At 52.6% G+C, this 18,721-nt stretch overlaps 1 protein-coding gene across 2 annotated transcripts; it reads left to right on the forward strand.

Moving 5' to 3' along the window:
- Positions 1 to 10,459: 10,459 nt before the first annotated feature.
- NAGA (alpha-N-acetylgalactosaminidase) lies at positions 10,460 to 18,700 on the forward strand. 2 transcript variants are annotated; one of them, XM_012741855.3, is made up of 10 exons: positions 10,460 to 10,556; positions 10,909 to 10,999; positions 12,119 to 12,254; positions 12,876 to 13,047; positions 13,521 to 13,698; positions 14,041 to 14,135; positions 14,876 to 15,037; positions 15,952 to 16,149; positions 17,340 to 17,483; positions 18,053 to 18,700. In XM_012741855.3, exons 2-10 carry the CDS (start codon positions 10,984 to 10,986, stop codon positions 18,182 to 18,184), a joined length of 1,233 nt encoding a protein of 410 aa, XP_012597309.1. In that variant the 5' UTR covers positions 10,460 to 10,556; positions 10,909 to 10,983; the 3' UTR covers positions 18,185 to 18,700. The 2 variants fall into 2 exon arrangements, with proteins under 2 accessions (XP_012597309.1, XP_012597310.1); XM_012741856.2 differs by lacking the exon at positions 10,460 to 10,556 and having other exon boundaries at positions 10,593 to 10,999.
- The last annotated feature ends 21 nt before the right edge of the window (positions 18,701 to 18,721 follow it).

The raw sequence follows: 18,721 nt of genomic DNA on the forward strand, positions 1-18,721 counted from the left end.
GGCCACTTCACCGAGCCCCTGTGGTCAGCCGATCTTTGCCTCTGGGAATTATCCATTTCTGCTTCTGCCGCCCGCCCTGAAACCCACCCACAGCCTCCAGGCTCTGCCCGGAGTCCTCGTCGGTCCACGGCTAGGCCTGCGGCCAAGGTTGCAAGAAAGAGCAACCAAATACAAGAGGCTGTAGTTCCCCGAAGGCTCTGGAAGCCCAGGGTGAGCTCAAACATCTGCCCATGAAATTGTGGGTTCCCACCTCAGAGCCTTTGCCTTTGCAGCTCCTGCAGCCTAGGGTGGGTGCCCTTCCTTCTCACCCTCACCCCCCCACTCCTCATGGCTCCTTACATTTGAGTCTCAGCTCAGATGTCCCCTCCCTGACAATGCAATGTACAGTAGCCGCCCCTCTGAAGTAGATAGACTAAAGATGGTTCCCGTAGATCTAAAATGGAGTCAGTCTTGCTCTAACCATTAGTAAAAGGTCCAGACGGTGTGAGGAAGTTCCCAGAGGAGGGAGTCGAGGAGGCCTGTTCTCAAAAAAGAATAGAGAGGTCCTGTTCCAGGAAAGTCCCTTGTCCCTTAGTGCACCTTTCCATTGTTCACTTAACTAATAGCTAACCACAAAGTTCTGCTTCTGTGATTGCTTGCTTGCATAGCTGCCAGCCCCCCAGGGTATAAAGAAACCTCAAAGGCTTTGTTCGGGGCTGCTTCTCCCTCCTTGCATGGAGTGGTGACAGCCCCTGCACAGGTAAAAATAAACTAATTTGGCTTGTTGGATTCTGGTGTCCGAGTCCCCTTGATCTGTTGGTTTACAACACCTCCATCTCTGCCACATCCCTGGGATGTATGTCCATTTTCATCAAACGCACCACTACAGTAAACTTCTCTGCACTCAGGCTTTATTTCCTGTTTATTGTCTGTCTCCCCCCCCCCCCCCGCCCCAAATTTCATTCAATTAATGGTATAAACTATAATAAATGTTTTAGAAGGTAATAAGTGGCATGGAAAAAATAGAGCAGGGTGGAGTGTGAGAAAAGACCACCTTAGAAACCACCAGGTCTGGAGTGCAAGAAAAGACCATCTTAGAAACCAAACTGAGTCAAATTATGAGTCTTTATTTACTGGCCAGGACTACTTCTGCCATGCAGAGTGGCAGGCACAGAAAAGTAGCCATGAGCTAGGAAAAACAGCCCCCTTTAAAAGGCAAAAAAATACACTCTAAAAATCTAATTAGCAAGCACTTTTACAGAAGCAAGAGAAAGCATTAATCTTACATTTTTATCTTGTTTTAGCACTCTGGGGTGGGGGGGTGATCAGAGCCTTGAGGTGGGTTTCGTAGGAGTCACCGGCTGCAGCTAAGATTCAGCTGAGAGGACATCTCTGAAGTACCCTAATTGTGGACAACATCAATCTTAGTTGAAGTACATCCTGCATCCTGTGATCTAAGCCAGAGGACATTCCACTGGGTACATGAAGCATGTCAGGCGCCTCAGGGGTCCAGGGTGTTTCGACCCTGGACTAGCGGCTATATCTTATGGACAGTTGTGCCATGCACCACAGCCCTTCTTCTTAGTTTCTAAACTGAATTACACTAGCAGGGGCAGGATGGCAGGTGTGGAGTCAGATAAGAGTCAACTGAAAATTTCCCACTCTCCTAAGCAAGCAAGCAAGCATAATACAGAAGCTAATGGCTGGTTATTGGCTACCTGTGGGCCCTAGGCCCTAACATTCCCCACTGGTTTTTAGGAGGGATCAAATCATTAATTCTTCGTCATTTGTGTCACAAATGTGCTGATAGTGAGTTCGAAGAACCATCAGCTTAACAGCCTGAATCCTCTGCTTAACATAGGATTTCAGGCAGTTGATGATGCAAGGTCCAATTAGCAACTCGGACAGGAGAAGGATAATTGGTCCTGCTATAGCTGACAAGAGTGTTGTCAGCCACGGGGACAAGAAAATAAGTTTTTATACCAGTTATTGTTATAGTACCAGAGTGGTTAGCATAGAAGCAGCAGGTTTCACCTAGGGCTATGCAAAGGCCCGCTTGTTTCAGGAACAAGAGGTCTAGGCCTAGTTCAAACAAGCCACTAGGAGAAACCCAAGGAGTCTTTAAAAAGTCTTATCTTTAGTGGGTCCTTGGTGGGCTTGACAACCCAGACCCATTTCTTGGGAAGTTGATCCGGGGTCGCTGTCTTGATCTGCGTGTGGTGGATCCAGTGACGTGTCCCGGCAACCTTCACAACTGTCGGCGTGGAGAGGATCACTGGCAGGGTCCAGTCCACCTGGCCTCCAAGGTAGCTGGTTGGAGTTTCTTTACCCAGACAAGGTCTCCAGGTCGCACTTGCAACAAAGCCTTTTCTGGGGGAAGATTAGTCGGTCCAGGATGAGCGGCCTTCACAAGGTCCAGGGTTTTGGCACCAGACTGTAAGGCCTGCAATGACTTAAGCAGGGAATGATTATTTAATTCTGCTACTTTGTCTTCCCCCAGCATGGGGACAAGTGGGGGCGGCCGGCCGAACATGATTTCATATGGGAGTTAAGCCTTTAACATAAGGAGTGCATCTAGCCCTTAGCAAAGCAAAGGAAAGGAGGCTCACCCAGTCTCTAGTTTTAGTTTACTTAATGTTTCCTTTAATGTCCTATTCATTCTTTCCACTTGCCCTGAACTCTGAGGTCTATAAGCACAGCATAGTTTCCAATTAATTCTTTTTATTTATTTATTTATTTATTTATTTTTGAGACAGAGTCTCGCTTTCTTGCCCAGGCTAGAGTGAGTGCCGTGGCGTCAGCTTCGCTCACAGCAACCTCAGACTCCTGGGCTCAAGCAATCCTCCTGCCTCAGCCTCCCGAGTAGCTGGGACTACAGGCATGAGCCACCATGCCCGGCTGATTTTTTATATTATATATATTAGTTGGCCAATTAATTTCTTTCTATTTTTATGGTAGAGACAGGGTCTCGCTCAGGCTGGTTTTGAACTCCTGACCTTGAGCAATCCGCCCGCCTCGGCCTCCCAGAGTGCTAGGATTACAGGCGTGAGCCACCGCGCCCGGCCTCCAATTAATTCTTAATGCCTTGGTTAGTAGTTGAGTTGTTTTGGCGATAAACGCTGGGTCATTGTCAGACCCCGTTGCCAGTGGGAGGCCGAATCTGGGGATAATTTCAGTCACTAACTTCTTTACAACTACCTGCGCTGTCTCTGACTTCGTGGGAAAAGCTTCTGCCTATCCTGAGAATGTGTCGACGAATACCAGCAAGTAACGGTATCCATATTTACCCAATTTTACTTTTGTAAAGTCCACTTCCCACTGTTCCCCCGAGGCTTGTCCCCTTAACCTGGTCCCATGGGGAGGGTTAGTCCCTTTACCTGAATTGACTTGTGCACAGGTGAGACATCTCGTTACCTGCTGGGCCATCGGATGTAGCCAAGGGATGTAGTAGTCCCTCTGGAGAAGTTTGGTCAGCTTGGTGCTGCCGAGGTGGGTGCTCTGATGCACTTGCTTGATTAGGTCTCATCTTAGATGTTCAGGAACTAAGACTTTATTGTCTGGGAGGATTTTTCAACCTCCTGAATCAGTTCTAGTTTTTAGGTCTTCTCCTATTTTAACTTTCTTTTTGGTGTAGTTTGGAGAGTTTGGCAGGAGCCATTCTGGCAGAACAGTGAGAATTTGGAGAGGCCCCACTGGTTTTTATACAACTTCCTTGGCTATCATGTCACCAAAAGCATTCCCTCTCACCACTGGGGAGTCCATGGTTTGGTGTCCCTTGCAGTGGATGATAGCCACCTTTTTTGGTAACCAGATGGCTTCCAGCAGGGCCAGTATTTCAGGCTTAGTTTTTATTTCCTTGCCCCTGGAGGTTAAGAGACCCCGCTTCTGATAGAGCACCCCATGTATGTGTGCAGTGGCAAACACATATCTATTGTCTGTGTAGATGTCGACAGTCTTATTTTTTTCCCTGCCTCAGGGCTTGGGTTAAGGCTATGAGTTCCGCCTTCTGGGCTGAGGTCCTGCCCCAAGACTTGTGCCCAAATAGCCCGGTCGGTAGTCACCACAGCCGCCCCTGCATACCTGACGCCCTAGGACATGTAACTGCTCCCATCCGTGTACAGCTCTTCGTCAGGGTCTGCCACGGCTGGTCAGCGAGATCCGTCCTCAGGTTGGTCAGGGACTCCAGTATTTCAAGGCAGTCATGCAGCGGTTCCGATGGGTCATCATCCGGTAGCAAAAAGGCAGGGTTGAGGGCAGCTGTCTTCAGGAAGCGAATCCTAGGTGGGTCTAGCAATAGTATCTGACACTGGGTTACACGCCAGTTAGAAAGCCATTTTTCTGGTGGGCTTTTCAACAATGCTCCTACTGCGTGAGGGGCGACTATGTGCAAGTCCTGTCCCAATGTCAGTTTGGAGGCTTCCTTCGCCAAGATGGCTGTGGTGGCAATGGCCCGCAGGCAGCCAGGCCAGCCAGAGGCTACAGGATCTAGTCTCTTAGATAAGTAGGCTACCGGCCTGTTCCAGGGTCCTAGCTTTTGAGTCAGGACCCCTGTAGCTATTCCCCAAGTTTTAGCAACACACAACTGGAAAGGCTTGGTCAGGTCAGGTAATGCCAGTGCAGGGGTGTTTACAAGCGCCTGCTTGAGACTCTCGAAAGCTTTAGACTTGCTTTCTGTCCAGCCAAGAGCATCTCCTTTTCCCCCTGTGCTGGCATACAGGGGTTTTGCTATTTCAGCAAACTTAGGAATCCAGAGTCTACACTATCCCACTGCCCCCAGAAATTCACTTACTTGTCTCTTAGTTTGGGACTGCGGGATCTTTAAGATAGCTTCAATTCTACCAGTGGAGGGAGTCCTTTTCCCTTCTTTCAGCTCATAACCCAGGTAAGTTGCCGTCTGAGTGCACAGCTGGGCCTTTTTAGCTGAAACCGATATCCTAGCTGAGCCAGTTCTGACAGTAAGTCCTCAGTTGCTCTCTTACACATGGCCTGATCACTCATAGCTAGGAGAAGATCATCCACGTGCTGCAAGAGAGTCACTTCCGGATGTTTCTGCCTAAAGTGAACTAGGTCCTCACTTAAAGCTTCATCAAACAAAGTGGGTGAGGTCTTGAACCCCTGGGCAGTCTCATCCAAGTCAGCTGCCCCAATACCCTCCCTCCGGATCCGTCCACTCAAAAGCAAAAATAGGTTGACTTACTGCGGACAAAGGGAATGAGAAGAAAGTGTCCTGCAGATCCAGCACGGTGTAGATGCTACGGCTTGGAGGCAACAAACTCAGGAGGGTATACGGATTAGCCACGGTTGGATGGACGGTCTCAATCCTTTTGTTGACTTCTCGGAGGTCCTGTATCATCGGTAGTCATCATCTTGGCTTTTGTACCAGGAGCAGAGGAGTATTCCAGGCCAACTGGCAGGGAATTAAAATACCCACCTCCTGGAGTCTTTTAATATGCACAGCAATTCCCTTCCTTGCCTTTAAGCTGCTAGGGTACTGTCCGACCAGACCGGATGGGGGTGTTGGCACTAGTTAACTGCACAACAATAGGAGGTCGGTGGGAAGCAGTCCCGAGATTACCTTCAGCCCACATGCTGGGAAGTTTGCTCTGAAGTTCCTGCAAGTATGGGCTCCAGACCTGTTGTGGGGGTGTCCCCTCAGCTAGCAAGTATTCTTCTGACAGGGGGCAAGTAAAAAGAATGGTGGACGGTCCTTGATTAAACGAAAGTTCAGTTGTGTCCCCCTGAAATGATATAGTTGCCCATAGTTTTTGGAGTAAATCTCTTCCCAGTAAAGGATATGTGCACTCTGGCACCCCTAGGAAGGAATGAGTAATGGTGCCGGCTCCTAAGTTAGTTAGTCTAGTCTTTGTCCAGGGGTATGCCTTCATCTTCCCTGTAGCCCCCTGGATTAAGGCTGTTTCCTTGGAGACCAGCCCCTCTGCTTCTCGTAGGACTGAATGTGTAGCCCCAGTATCCACTAAAAATTCTATGGGCTTGCCCCCAGTATTCAAAGTTACCCTGGGCTCCTGGGGGCTCTTTAGAATGGAGCCCCCACCCCGTCACTCAACATTTTCCACAAGGACAGGTGTGGGCTTTCCTTCTGCCCGTGGCTGATGGGGGCATTCCCGTTTCCAATGGCTGAACTCCTTAGATAGGCACACTGCGGGGGGTGGGGGGTTGGGGGGTGTCTAGGGGGTGTCTTCTCCTTTTACTGGTCCTTGTTCCTGGTTCTTTCTTCTGGCTATGTCATGGCTCTGCCATCGCAGATACTAAGATTTTTGCCATCTTTTTAGACTGTATCGTCCCTGGATCCTCTCGGTTGTTGTAAATCTTCTGGGCAATCTCAACCAACTCAGATAGCAACTGAGTTGCTCAAACCCTTCTAACCTTTGTAACGTCTTTTGAATATCTGTGGCTGATAAGGAGTGAAGGCAATATTTACAGGGTGCCTATTTTGTGGCACCTTTGGGTCTATGGGAGTATACAGGTGATAAGCTTCTAAAAAGCATTCTAGAAATGCCGCAAGAACCTCATTCGGTCTCTGAATAGTTTCGCTTACCTTAGATAAATTAGCTGGAGAAGCCGTATGCCCCCTAAGCAGAGTCTGGCGAAAAAGTCTAGCGAAAGCAGGACAAAGATCAGGGAACCAGAGAGCAGGTCCTGAATACTGCTGAAGCTCTCCTCGGGGATGATGGGCCATGTGTATGCTCTGCTCCCGGAACTCCTTGCAAAACAAATAAAATTAGTTTCTGCTATAGAAAAGCACGACAAAGAGGAATCCTCAAGTCAGTCCTGTTTACTTGTAGACACCGGCGGGGGGGGGGGGCAGTGGAACCTTTTCTGCTGCCGCTGTCCACTGTTTTTTCTCCTGACAATAAGGGCAGCACTGCTTGCCCTGACCAGGTTCCTGTTTTGACTTATCCTGTACTTGGTTCTCTGCCCGGATTCTTATTTCTGTTCTTATGTGCCATTCAGAGAGATTTAAAATAACACAAGACAACACATGCTAGCAACCAGAAACAATTAACAAACAAAAGGATCCAAAAGTTTCAAGAGAGGCCACCCAGGGCACCTGCGCTGGATGGGGGCTGACTCAACCTTGCAGTCAAGACAGCTTCCAGAAACAAAAACCAAAAGCTCCCAGTGACATCTCACTGGACCTTGTTCCTGGGAGTTCAGCTGCGTCCAGCCTCCCAAGGGAACTCCGAGAGGGCCCACAGAACGGACAAACCAGACACCAGTGAGCTGAACCGGAAGACTTGTCCAGAGGAATTTGGTTGCTTTTTGAGGTGTCGGTGGCCAGTGATTTGTCTGGCCATCGCCCGGGGCTGAGGAACGTCTCTCAGGGCCCCCCCACAGGCACTCAACTCTGCACCGCACCTGGTCCCCGGGAACCAGTGGTCACCAAGCGCCCTGTGTCGGGCAGTCTCGCTGGGGCCTCCAAATGTTATGGTCTGGAGTGCGAGAAAAGACCACCTTAGAAACCGAATTGAGTCAAATTGTGAGTCTTTATTTACTGGCCAGGACTACTTCTGCCCTGCAGAGTGGCAGGCACAGAAAAGTAGCCATGAGCTAGGAAAAACGGCCCCTTTTTAAAGGCAAAAAGCACACTCTAAAAATCTAATTAGCAAGCACTTTTACAGAAGTGAGAGAAAGCATTAATCTTACATTTTTATCTTGTTTTAGTGCAAACGGGGGGGGGGGGAGGGGGGAGGGGGTTGGAGCCTTGAGATGGGTTTTGTAGGAGTCACCGGCTGCAGCTAAGATTCAGCCGAGAGGATGCCTCTGAAGTACCCTAATTACGAACAACATCAATCTTAGTTGAAATACATTCTGCATTCTGTGATCTAAGCCAGAGGGCATTCCACTGGGTACATGAAGCATGTCAGGGGTCCAGGGTGTTTCGACCCTGGACTAGCGGCTATATCTTATGGGCAGTTGTGCCCTTCCCCTTAGTTTCTAAACTTAATCACACTAGCAGAGGCAGGATGGCAGGTCCAGAGTCAGATAAGGGTCAGCTGAAAATTTTTTCACTCTCCTAAGCAAGCAAGCATACAGAAGCTAATGGCTGGTTATTGGCTATCTGTGGGCCCTAGGCCCTAACACAGGGTAAGAGAGATTGGGAATTGGGGGGAGGCAGTTGTAATTTTTTTTTCCCCCGAGACAGAATCTTACTCTGTTGCCTCGGCTAGAGTGCCATGACGTCAGCCTAGCTCACAGCAACCTCAAACTCCTGGGCGCAAGCAATCCTCCCACCTCAGCCTCCTGAGTATCTGGGACTACAGGCATGCACCACCGTGCCCGGCTAATTTTTAGTTACCCAATTAATTTCTATTTTTAGTAGAGACGGGTTCTTGCTCTTTGTCAGGTTGGTTTTGAACTCCTGACCTTGAGTGATCCTCCCACCTGGGTTTCGGGAGATTTTAAATAGAATGGTCAGAGTAGGCCTCACTGAGAACGTGACATTGTACAATACTTGAAGGAAAAGAGGGAGCCAGCCAGGCCAATACCCGGAGAAAGAGTATTCCAGGCAGAGGGAGCAGCCAGTGCAATGACCCTGAGCCCCACTGTGTGTGAGGACCTGCAGGGCCAGTGTGGCCAGGAGGCAGTTGGAGATCGGGGCAGAGGGTGTGGGTTGTGGCTCTGTAAATCTCTGTGGCCTGCTGATCCAGACGAGGTGAGCAGCCCTCCCAGGGTTTTCAGTGAGAGGTGACCTGAGCTCTGTTCCCAGGCCCACTCCGGCGCTGTGGAGAGCGGGGACATAAGAGGAAGCAGGAGTGAGAAGGCTGCTAGAATAACCGAGGCATGATGAGATGAGGGCGGCGAGGGAGAGGCGGCCTGGAGTGGGTGTGAAGGTAGGAGGGTGCAGGGTCTGACCAGGGATTGGCTGGGGGATGGGGAGAGAGGGACTCCAGGCTTTTGGCTCCAGCACCTGGAAAGAGAGTGACCATTACCTGGGAAAGGGAAGGTGGCAGGTGTTCACTTTGGGGCCTGTGATGTTTGAGATGCCCAGTGGTCACCCTTGTGGAGGTGTTGTTGGGGCACAGAAAAACAACACCCTAAAGTATGGCACTTTGGCGTGCTGAGAACTTTCAACCGAAGGACATGGGAAGGCCCTCAGAAGCAAAGTCTCTCTTTGCCTTTCTCCTGCCCTTCTTTCTCCATAGAAACTAGAATTCCTCTTCCCCAAGGTGGGTCACAGAAACCAGAAATGCTCCTTGAATCTCTCCTCACCTTGATTGATTGATTGATTGAGACAGAGTCTCACTCTGTTGCCCGGGCTAGAGTGCTGTGGCGTCTGCCTAGCTCACAGCAACCGCAAACTCCTGGGCTCAAGTGATCCTTCTGCCTTGGCTTCCTGAGTAGCTGGGACTACAGGCACGCGCCACCATGCCCGGCTAATTTTTTTCTATATAGTTTTAGTTGGTCAATTAATTTCTATTTTTTTTTCGTAGAGATGGGGTCTCATTCTTGTTTAGGCTGGTCTCAAACTCCTGACCTTGAGTGATCCTCCCGCCACAGCCTCCCAGAGTGCTAGGATTACAGGTGTGAGCCACCGTGCTGGGCCCTCCCCTCACCTTTATGTGTGGGAATTGGCCTCCCGGTCTCCTCTGTCTGACAACAGGGCATAGGACTCATTCTGGAAGGGGCACTGCCCACTCCCAGGAGGAAGGATCAGTACAGACCTGGCCGGGCTTCCCCACGCAGTCCATTACCACTAGACCCTTCCCTTTTGTCTAACACATTTCTATATGGCTGTTCTTTTTTCATCGAATCTAACCATAAAAATACAGTTTTCCCTGAGTCTTTGGGTCTTCATTTCTGAAGGCTCCCATGTCATGTAAAGCTCAGATGCAATAAACCTGTTTGCTGTTCTCCTGTTTACCAGTCTTTTGTTATAAGAGTGTCTACTGTGACCCTCGTGATGGATGAGGAAAAACAGTGATATTTTCCTTCCAGCCCCTACAGTGCCCAGAAGAGTGTATGGCACCTAGTAGTTTCTCAATAAATGCTTGATGGATGAATGAGGGACGGAATGCGCAGTGCCTGTGGGAGCAGTCCCTTGAGTGTCAGGTGTGGGAGGAGAGCCTCCTGATTCTTCCAGAGCTGCGTCCCCCGCCCAGCCGCCCTCCTCTCCAAGTGTCTATCATCTTCGATTGCCAGTCCGAGCGGCTGACCAGGGGCCTGGCTTCAGGACGTGCCCTCGTTCCCTGTCACAAATTCCCGGGCAGGTAGTCACTGCACAGCTAGTTACTGAGCGCCTGCAGCGCCCTGGGCGGCGCCCTCGCACTCACGGCCCCCACGGAGGTGAAAGGACCTGCCTGGGGCGCAGCGGGCCACCAACAGCCGGGCCCTCAGCCTGCCCGGCCCGCGGCGGCCTCGGGACCGGGCAGGGCGCGAGCTCCCGGGGGCGGGGCCTGGGAGGCTCTGGCGTTGGACGTCCGGGGCCCGCAGGGGGCGGGGCGCACGTTGCTAGGGGGATTCTGATAGGTTGCGCCTCAGAACGCGCCTATCCCGTGATCGCGGCGGGGGGCGGCTCGGGAGTCCGGAGCGCGCGGGGGTCTGAGCGCGTCGCTAGGGTGAGTGCGGCGGGCTGCGACTCCGCCGCTGTGGGGGGCCGGGGGCGGGAACCTGGCCCGCCGTCCCGAGTCTGATTCCGGTCCCGCGCCCCTGTTCTTCCTGGGCGTCCTCGAGCCCGTGGCTGCCCCGGCCGGGCAGAGTGCCGCCCAGCGCCGCGGAGGGCGAGGTCTGACGTCCAGGACACCTTGCTGAATGTTTCCGAGGGAAGAAACGAGCTCCGGGAAGTGATGCCTGACGACGGGGCGGGGTAGTGAGGGCGACTTGGGGACCGAGTGTGGGATCCACGGCGAAGGTTAAGGGCGGCAGGGCTAGCCAGGCAGTGTGCTCCAGTGTTTTGCTAACGTTTCTTAGCTTCCAGAGCCCACGTATACAGCTGATACAAGCAGAGCAGATCTGGGCTGATCCTCAGACGCTGAGTCCGGAGCAATGTTGCTGAAGACAGGTACCTGCACTAGCAGCGGTGGCTTTGGGAGGAGGGGTGAGGGCTACATGGAGGAAGTTCCAGCCCTGTGGTGTCTGGCCCTTCTTCCCTGATTTGGGTTTGTGGGGAGATGAGTTCCTTTATCTTATTCTTGGAGCTGGGCCGCTCCACACCCAGGAATCAGTTCCCTTTCCAAACAGGCCTCTTCCTTTCTCGACCCCTCTCCCCCAAGTGCAGAGACCCTATCTTATGTGAAAGCGGGATGTGCTGAGAACAGACCCGTAAAGTCTCTACAGTAACTTCATCTTGTAGATGAGGAAACTGAGGCCTGAGAGGAAAAGGGCTCACCTACGTAAGCTGGTTGGGTGCAGGTCCAACCTGGCGGACCTCTTAAGCCCTTCTGAGCCCCCTGTAGGGCCTGTGGTAGAGAGCAACTGGCCCCAGGCTCAGGAGACCTGGAGTATGGGCATGATGTAGAGATGGTCCCCCACTTTTACCATGGCTTGAAAGTGATACACATTCAGTAGAAACTGTCTTTCAAGTGCCCATACAACCATTGTTTCACTTTTAGTACATTCAATAAATTACATGAGATAGTCATCACTTTATTATAAAACAGGCTTTGTGTTAGAAGATTTTTGCCCAACTGTAGGCTTATGTAGGTGTTCTGAGTATGTTTAAGGCTAGGCCAAACTATGATGTTTAGTAGGTTAGGTGTATTAAATGCATTTTTGACTTGTGATATTTTCAACTTGAAATGGGTTTGTTTATCTGGATGTAACCCCACGGTAAGTCTAGGAGCATCTGTACTGTTAAGTTCTGTGTATGGGGTGGGAGGAACTGATCAGGGGCACAGGAAGGATATAACTTTAGGTGTTAGTTTTGCTAATTCCAGCACTGCTGTGACAACAGCAAGTGGGAAGCCAGAACTCAAACATGTTGCGTTGCCCAGACACTATCCTCCCACTTAGGGCTCTGCAGGAGCAAGCTGTTGCAGGGGGAGCCATTTCTATCCTATCACAGGAGTTGGGTTCTCCTATATGCAGACAGGCAGCCTCTGCAGGGCTGGGCACCATGTGGATGGGGGGGGATGAAGGCCCCGCTGTGGGAGCCACTCAGTCACACATCTACGCCCCCCAGTGTTCTTGCTGGTCCTAGTGGCCCAAGTGCTGATGCTGGACAATGGGCTCCTGCGGACGCCACCCATGGGCTGGCTGGCCTGGGAACGCTTCCGCTGCAACACGAACTGTGATGAGGACCCAAAGAACTGCATCAGGTGAGTAAGGTCTGTACCTACTGGCAAGCCCTGCCCAGGCCCTGCAAAGTGGGCCAGGAAGTAGAGGATCAGCTAAGAAATAGGACAAGGTCAGAGACCCCATCCCAGAGATTGTAGCCAGAAATAACTTGAGACATCTGACATGTATCTGTATTACCTATCTGGGGCCTCTGTGGGGACTGTCAGGCCCCAGGCAGGTCACAAGGCAGGGACCTTTTATGGACCCAGCCTCTGAGATAACTGTTAAAAGGTCAGGTCAGAGTCAGACATGGTGCTTATAATCCCAGCTAGTGAGGAGGAGGCTGAGATAGGAAGATTGCTTGAGGCCAGGAGCACAAGATCAGCCTGGGCAACATAGTGAGACCCATCGTTTAAAAAAAAAAAAAAAAAGGCCATGCATGTCCCTTGTGCTACTGCTGACCCAGTTCTGCTCCTGGGCCTGGACCACTCCTTTTACCCCAGCTTGCTTATGGCTCATGACACAATCCCTGGAGGCCATTTACACTTGTGACCTGGTGTAGTCCTCAGCAAGGTCATGGTTTTTATAGCCCAGGTACACACAGAGCTGCGGGTGAGGGCCAGGCTGGGCCACTGAGCTGCCCCATCCCTGCCCTTTGCTAGTGAGCGGCTCTTCATGGAGATGGCTGACCGGCTGGCGCAGGACGGATGGCGAGACCTGGGCTACATATACCTTAACATTGATGACTGCTGGATTGGTGGGCGTGATGCCAATGGCCGCCTGGTGCCTGATCCCAAGCGCTTCCCTCATGGCATTGCCTTCCTGGCTGACTATGTGAGCCCTAGCCCAGCCCTCAGCCTGAGGGCCAGACCATCCCTTTCACTGTATCCTGCTTAGGGCTCATTTACACAATCCCTGTGTGAGATGTCACAGTCTGGTAGAGGAAAACAGACAAATGAACGCCTACTTTTGGCCCATTGGTGGGTGGGTGAGAACCCGAAAGACATCTTATTCAGCCTCGGATTCCAGGAAGGTTCCCTGGAGGAGGCAATTCCTGAGCTGATCTCAGAGAGATAGCAGGGGGGATGGCAGAAGCAAAGGCCTAGGGGCAAGAAATGGGCTCTGGGAGATGTGTCAGTTGGAGGGAGGGGTGGGCCATAGCTGCCAGATGCCAAGCCAGCAAGCTGGGACCCTCTCCTTTGGCTGGTGGGAGCCACTGAAGGTTTTAGTGGGCCTTGGTCAGAGGTGCCTGTGAAGACGCTCCCTGAGGGTCCTGCCAGAGCCCACCATGCTCTTACCCCCGACAGGCTCACTCCCTGGGCCTGAAGCTGGGCATCTACGAGGACATAGGCAACCTGACCTGCATGGGTTACCCAGGCACCACACTGGACAAGGTGGTCCAGGACGCTTGGACCTTTGCTGAGTGGAAAGTGGACATGCTGAAGCTGGATGCCTGCTTCTCGACCGCCAAGGAACGGGCCACTGGTGAGCTCCTTGGCTGGCTGTAGTTGGTCAGGTAGATGGGGAGGGGCGGCCATGAAAGGCCCACCAGCGCCCACCTGGCTGAGCTTGGTTTCCTGTGCAGCCCCTGGGGGGTATTTCCCAATCCTCTTCACCTAGGGGCTGGGGAAATTGTGACTCCCAGGCTCTCTAAATATGAGGTGGCACTGTGGCCCACTCAGGAAGTATTTGAGGCTCTGGGTACATGGGGAGACACCTACCCTTTGGAGCCTCAGTTTCCTCACATTTGGTGGGGAAAGGTTTGGGCTGAGGCCCAAAGTGCCTTCTACACCTCCTCAGTCCTAAGAGGGGGTGGGCTTTCCCCAGGGTACCCCAAGATGGCTGCTGCCCTGAATGTCACCGGCCGCCCCATCGCCTTCTCCTGCAGCTGGCCAGCCTATGAAGGGGGCCTGCCCCCCAATGTAAGTCATTCTGCACCCTGCCCGACAGTGCTTCCCACATCCAGGCCTCCTCGCCTGCTGCGTGCCAGGCCTCAGGAGGTGGCCTTCCAGATCCAGATCTCACCACGGCTGCCCACGTGCTGATTTGTAGGTGTTTAAAGAGAGGATCATAAGTACCCCCAAAAAGGGGGGCCGGCTCAGGCAGCCCAGGGTCTTAGAGAAGGGGAGGTCCCTGTCAGGTGAGCTGAGAGAGCAGGCGTCCAAGACAGGAGAGCCACAAGTATAGCACACAGCGCCCAGCAAGGGGTCAGATACAGGGCTCTGCCGCGTGGGCTGGAGAATACACACGGCTGGTGAGGCCAGGCCGGTGAGCTCCTCATCAGAGACCCCTTGGCACACTGGATGCTAGGAGAGGGTGGGCTCAGACTTTCAGACCTGAGGGAGAAGGCTGGTGGGTGCTGGGACTTTCGCTGAGAAAACACGGGAGGCGAGTTTGCCATGGGAGGTTTGTGGGTGCACCAGCCTGGTCCCACACCATGGGTTTGACCCTGGCTGGCAGGAGAGGGCACGTAGGCTCCTAGCCCCAGCATGCACAGAGAGAGACCAGGGCCACCCCCACGAAGGTCTTCCTTGTCCCGAACATGCTGGAGGAGCCTGTTCTTCCCCACCCTTGGAGTTTCATGCTGAGCCTCCTGAGCCCGTGCGGGCCTCTGGGCGGCAGGTGTGGTTCTGGTGCTGGATCTGCCTTCCCCGACATGCAGGTGAACTACACTCGGCTGGCAGAAATCTGCAACCTCTGGCGTAACTACGACGATGTCCAGGACTCCTGGGGTAGTGTGCTCTCCATCTTGGATTGGTTTGCAGAACATCAGGACGTACTGCAGCCTGTGGCTGGCCCAGGTCACTGGAACGACCCAGACATGGTACCATCATGGAAGGGGATGTCCCTAAGCCTACTGTCCATGACAGCTCTGCTCCCCACAGCCCTGTGCACACTTCCTCCCTGGATGCTCACTGCCAGGTTCTAGGTCAGCGTTTCTGAAATGTGTCCCTGAACTGGTTGCATTAGACCCACCTTGGAAGCTTGTTTAGGATTCTGTTTCCAGGGCTCCACCCGCGACCTGTTGCATCAGAATGTTCAGGGCAGGGACTGGGAATGCCCATTGTGAACATCTCCCCAGGCAATTCTGACATTTCTTACCATGGGAGAACTTGGTCTTCAGTGAAATGTTACTCCTCTGCGGGGTGAAGATCATGACTATTCCAGGCTCTTTTGCCATTTCCCAGTGCCTGGACTGCCCTCCCCCCATCTGCCTCTGACTCCTCTCTCAGTGCTCTGTACCCATTGTCCTGCAAAGTCCACTCAGCCCTGCCCGCCCTCCACAGGCACAACTGGCTCTCACTCCTGCTTCTAGCCCTCCCTTCCGTCCGGTGGCTAGGACAGGTGGGTGGCCAGTGGCAGGTGCAGGGACTCTGTCCAGGTCTGTTCCCTACCACTGCCACCCTGGGAGCATTTCTTGACCTGCATGTCCCAGCTAATAAACTTGCTGGCAACAGGATCCCATTTGATCATCTAAACAACCTGTGATGCAGCCAGAGCATATTATTGCCCCCATGTTCTTAATGGAAAAACAAAAGCCATGCTCAGATGGAAGGTGACTTGACTGACTTGCCCCAAGGCCACACAACTGGGCATGGTGTTCATTAATCCAGGCCCCCAAATGTGTCTGTCCTTCTCCAATCCCTGTTTGCTTTTGTTTTTGCTGCAAGTTCAGGGATAGCCCCTATGCCCACCTCCCTGAAGAGGGGAGAACTGACTACTCTTCTCTGTCCCCAGCTGATCATTGGGAACTTTGGCCTCAGCTTAGACCAAGCCCGGGCACAGATGGCCTTGTGGACGATGCTGGCGGCCCCTCTCTTCATGTCCACAGACCTGCGTACTATTTCTGCTCAGAACATGGACATTCTGCAGAATCCACTCATGATCAAAATCAACCAGGACCCCTTAGGCATCCAGGGACGCAGGATTCGCAAGGTATCAGGGTGTCAGGGGAGGGAAGGGGAGGGTTAAAGAATTGGGCTCCGCTGAGAGCCAGGCAGCCAGGCTGGAGGTCACCTGGAATGCAGGAGGGAGCTGGGCCTCCTCGAGCCACCCCTCCTGGTTGCATGTGGCTGGGACTCTGCTGGGAGCTGCTCCAGCTGCTCCCCTCCTTGCTAGGTGAGAGCAGGACCAAAGAAGGACAGCTCAAGGGAGCCGGGGAGGGGAGATGTCACCACATAAGTGCGCAGGGAAACAGCACAGAACACCTGTGCTTCTGCACACACCTGTCATGCCCTGCAGTGAACTAGGGCTTCCCTCCAGAGTTTAAGGAGTTATTCTAGCCAAGGAATGCTGCTACCACTACTAGTGTCTATGATTTATTGAGTACCTACCGTGCGTCAGGCATTCTAGATACATTTTCTTAGCAAGCCAGATATTCTTTCTCTGTTTTACAAATGAGGAAACTGAAATTTTCAGAGTCTAAGTAACTTTACCCCAAGGCTACACAATCAGCACAAACAAGACTGGACTCCAAGTGTTACCCCAAAGCCTTTGCTCTTTACCAGATCCCTGACACTCTAGTAAAAAGGCATCTATATTGGCCTATTAGGAACTGGGCTGAGAAAAAAAAAAGACATCTACAGAGCTATAGAAGGCCCCAACAGAACCGGTGAGGGGGCCACTAATCCCTGCCACAGGGCAGACAGTGGAGCTGAGCCTGGAGAACTTTCTAGGGGGTGGGGCAGATGGGAATTCACCTCCAGCCCACCGTGTGCCCTCCTGGGCAGAGTCCTCGCTGCCACTGGACATTTCCCAGCAGTTCAGCATTGGCAGTTGTGTAGGCCAGACCCACTCACACGCTGTGCTGTCCCCTGCTCTGCTGTCTGTGTTTAGCCCTCTTGTCCTATGAGCTGCTGAGGCAGGGCCTCCTGCAACATTTGCCTCTGTCCCAGCACAGGGCCTGCTCAGTCGGTGAGAGTGAGTGTCCGCTGAGTCAGGGAAGGAAGGAAGGAAGGAAAAGTTAGATAAGCTGGGGTGCAGGAGGACTGTGGCCTCTTCCCTCAGCCTCTGTGTGACATGGACCTGTGGGCTGGGGGGACCCAGGATTCAGGGAGGGTTGGGAAGGGGACTTCATGGCCTGTCTGAGCAAGGGAACCCAACCAGTAGCCATCTTCTGTGCCCAGGAAAAATTCTACATTGAAGTGTTCATGAGGCCCCTGTCCAACGAGGCCAGCGCCTTGGTCTTCTTCAGCCGCAGGACAGATATGCCTTATCACTACCGCTGCTCCCTCTCGATGCTGAACTTTAATAGGTCCCTGACGTATGAGGTGAGTGCCCTCCTGCCGCAGCCAGTGGCCCAGCCTTCAGGCGTTGCTTTCCCCGGGAGGGCGCTGCAGAATCCTTGCTCACACGTGGCCTCCCTGGAGCCGTGGCTGGGGGCAGTCTGGCAGGTGCCCCTGGGGCAGCTGTCGGCACTGAGGGCTGCCGCTGGTTCCGTTCTCTACATCGGTGTTTTCAAGCTATGCAAACAGAACTGCTGTGTGTAGGCATGAGTCCCATTCATTCTATTTTTATTTTTTTATTTTAATATTTAATTTTTCTAGTAACGTGCAGTACTGCACCTGTTCATTCTAGAGCTGTACTTCTGCCCTCGTTGGTCAGCCCTTGCTGGCACACACAGTGTTTTTGGTGGGCTGGGGCCTTCTCCACTGCCTGTGCTTGGACATCTGTTGGCTTTTCCAGTGGAGAAATGACGAGAGATTTGGCCCTCCCACTTATGTAGGGAAAACTGGAGGCCTCGCACAGACAGGCTGAAGCCCAGGCTTCTGCATCCTCTGAAGGGGTCTCTGTGCAGCCATTCTCATGGTGGCACTGGTGATGTCCCTCCCCACTGCAGGCCGAGGATGTCTACTCAGGTGATGTCATCACTGGCCTCCGGGAAGAAACCGACTTCACAGTGATCATCAACCCTTCGGGGGTAGTGATGTGGTACCTGTATCCCATCAAGAACCTGGAGATGTCCCAGTAGTGATGAGCTGGGACATGTAACAGGCTGTGGCAGCACCACTGAGCCCAGACCACAGAGCCTCGGCATGCCAAGGGCAAGTGGGCAGGGTTCTCTGCTCCCAGGCCCGCTCAGAGAGTTGACCCCATCGAACCTGAAGTGCAACCTCAGGGCCAGATCCTATGCCCTGCGCAAGTGTGAATCTTCTTGGAAACTTCTCTTGGGTCAATTTCCTGTGGCTTTCCTGGCCTCTACCTCGTCTGCATGGCCCCGCAGATGTTGCTCAACAACTAGGTCAGCTTCCTAAGCTCCCATGCCCATCAGGACTCTGGCCTCTGATCGTGTTGACTCTGAAATCAGGATTTGGAATTTTTCTAATTAGGAGTAGAGAAATCTGACGTGTTATCAGGAACTCCCCTGAATCGTGTGATTGGCTTTCCTACCCAGACAAGGCCTTGCAAGCTGATACCACCTGGGAGTGAGGGTCAGAAAGGAGACCTTGGCTCCCTCAGGTCACGAATAAAGCTGTTCTTTAATCAATTAGCGTATTATGGGTCTGAG

Source organism: Microcebus murinus, chromosome 10 (genome assembly GCF_040939455.1).
Source record: "Microcebus murinus isolate Inina chromosome 10, M.murinus_Inina_mat1.0, whole genome shotgun sequence".
NCBI lineage: Eukaryota > Metazoa > Chordata > Mammalia > Primates > Cheirogaleidae > Microcebus > Microcebus murinus.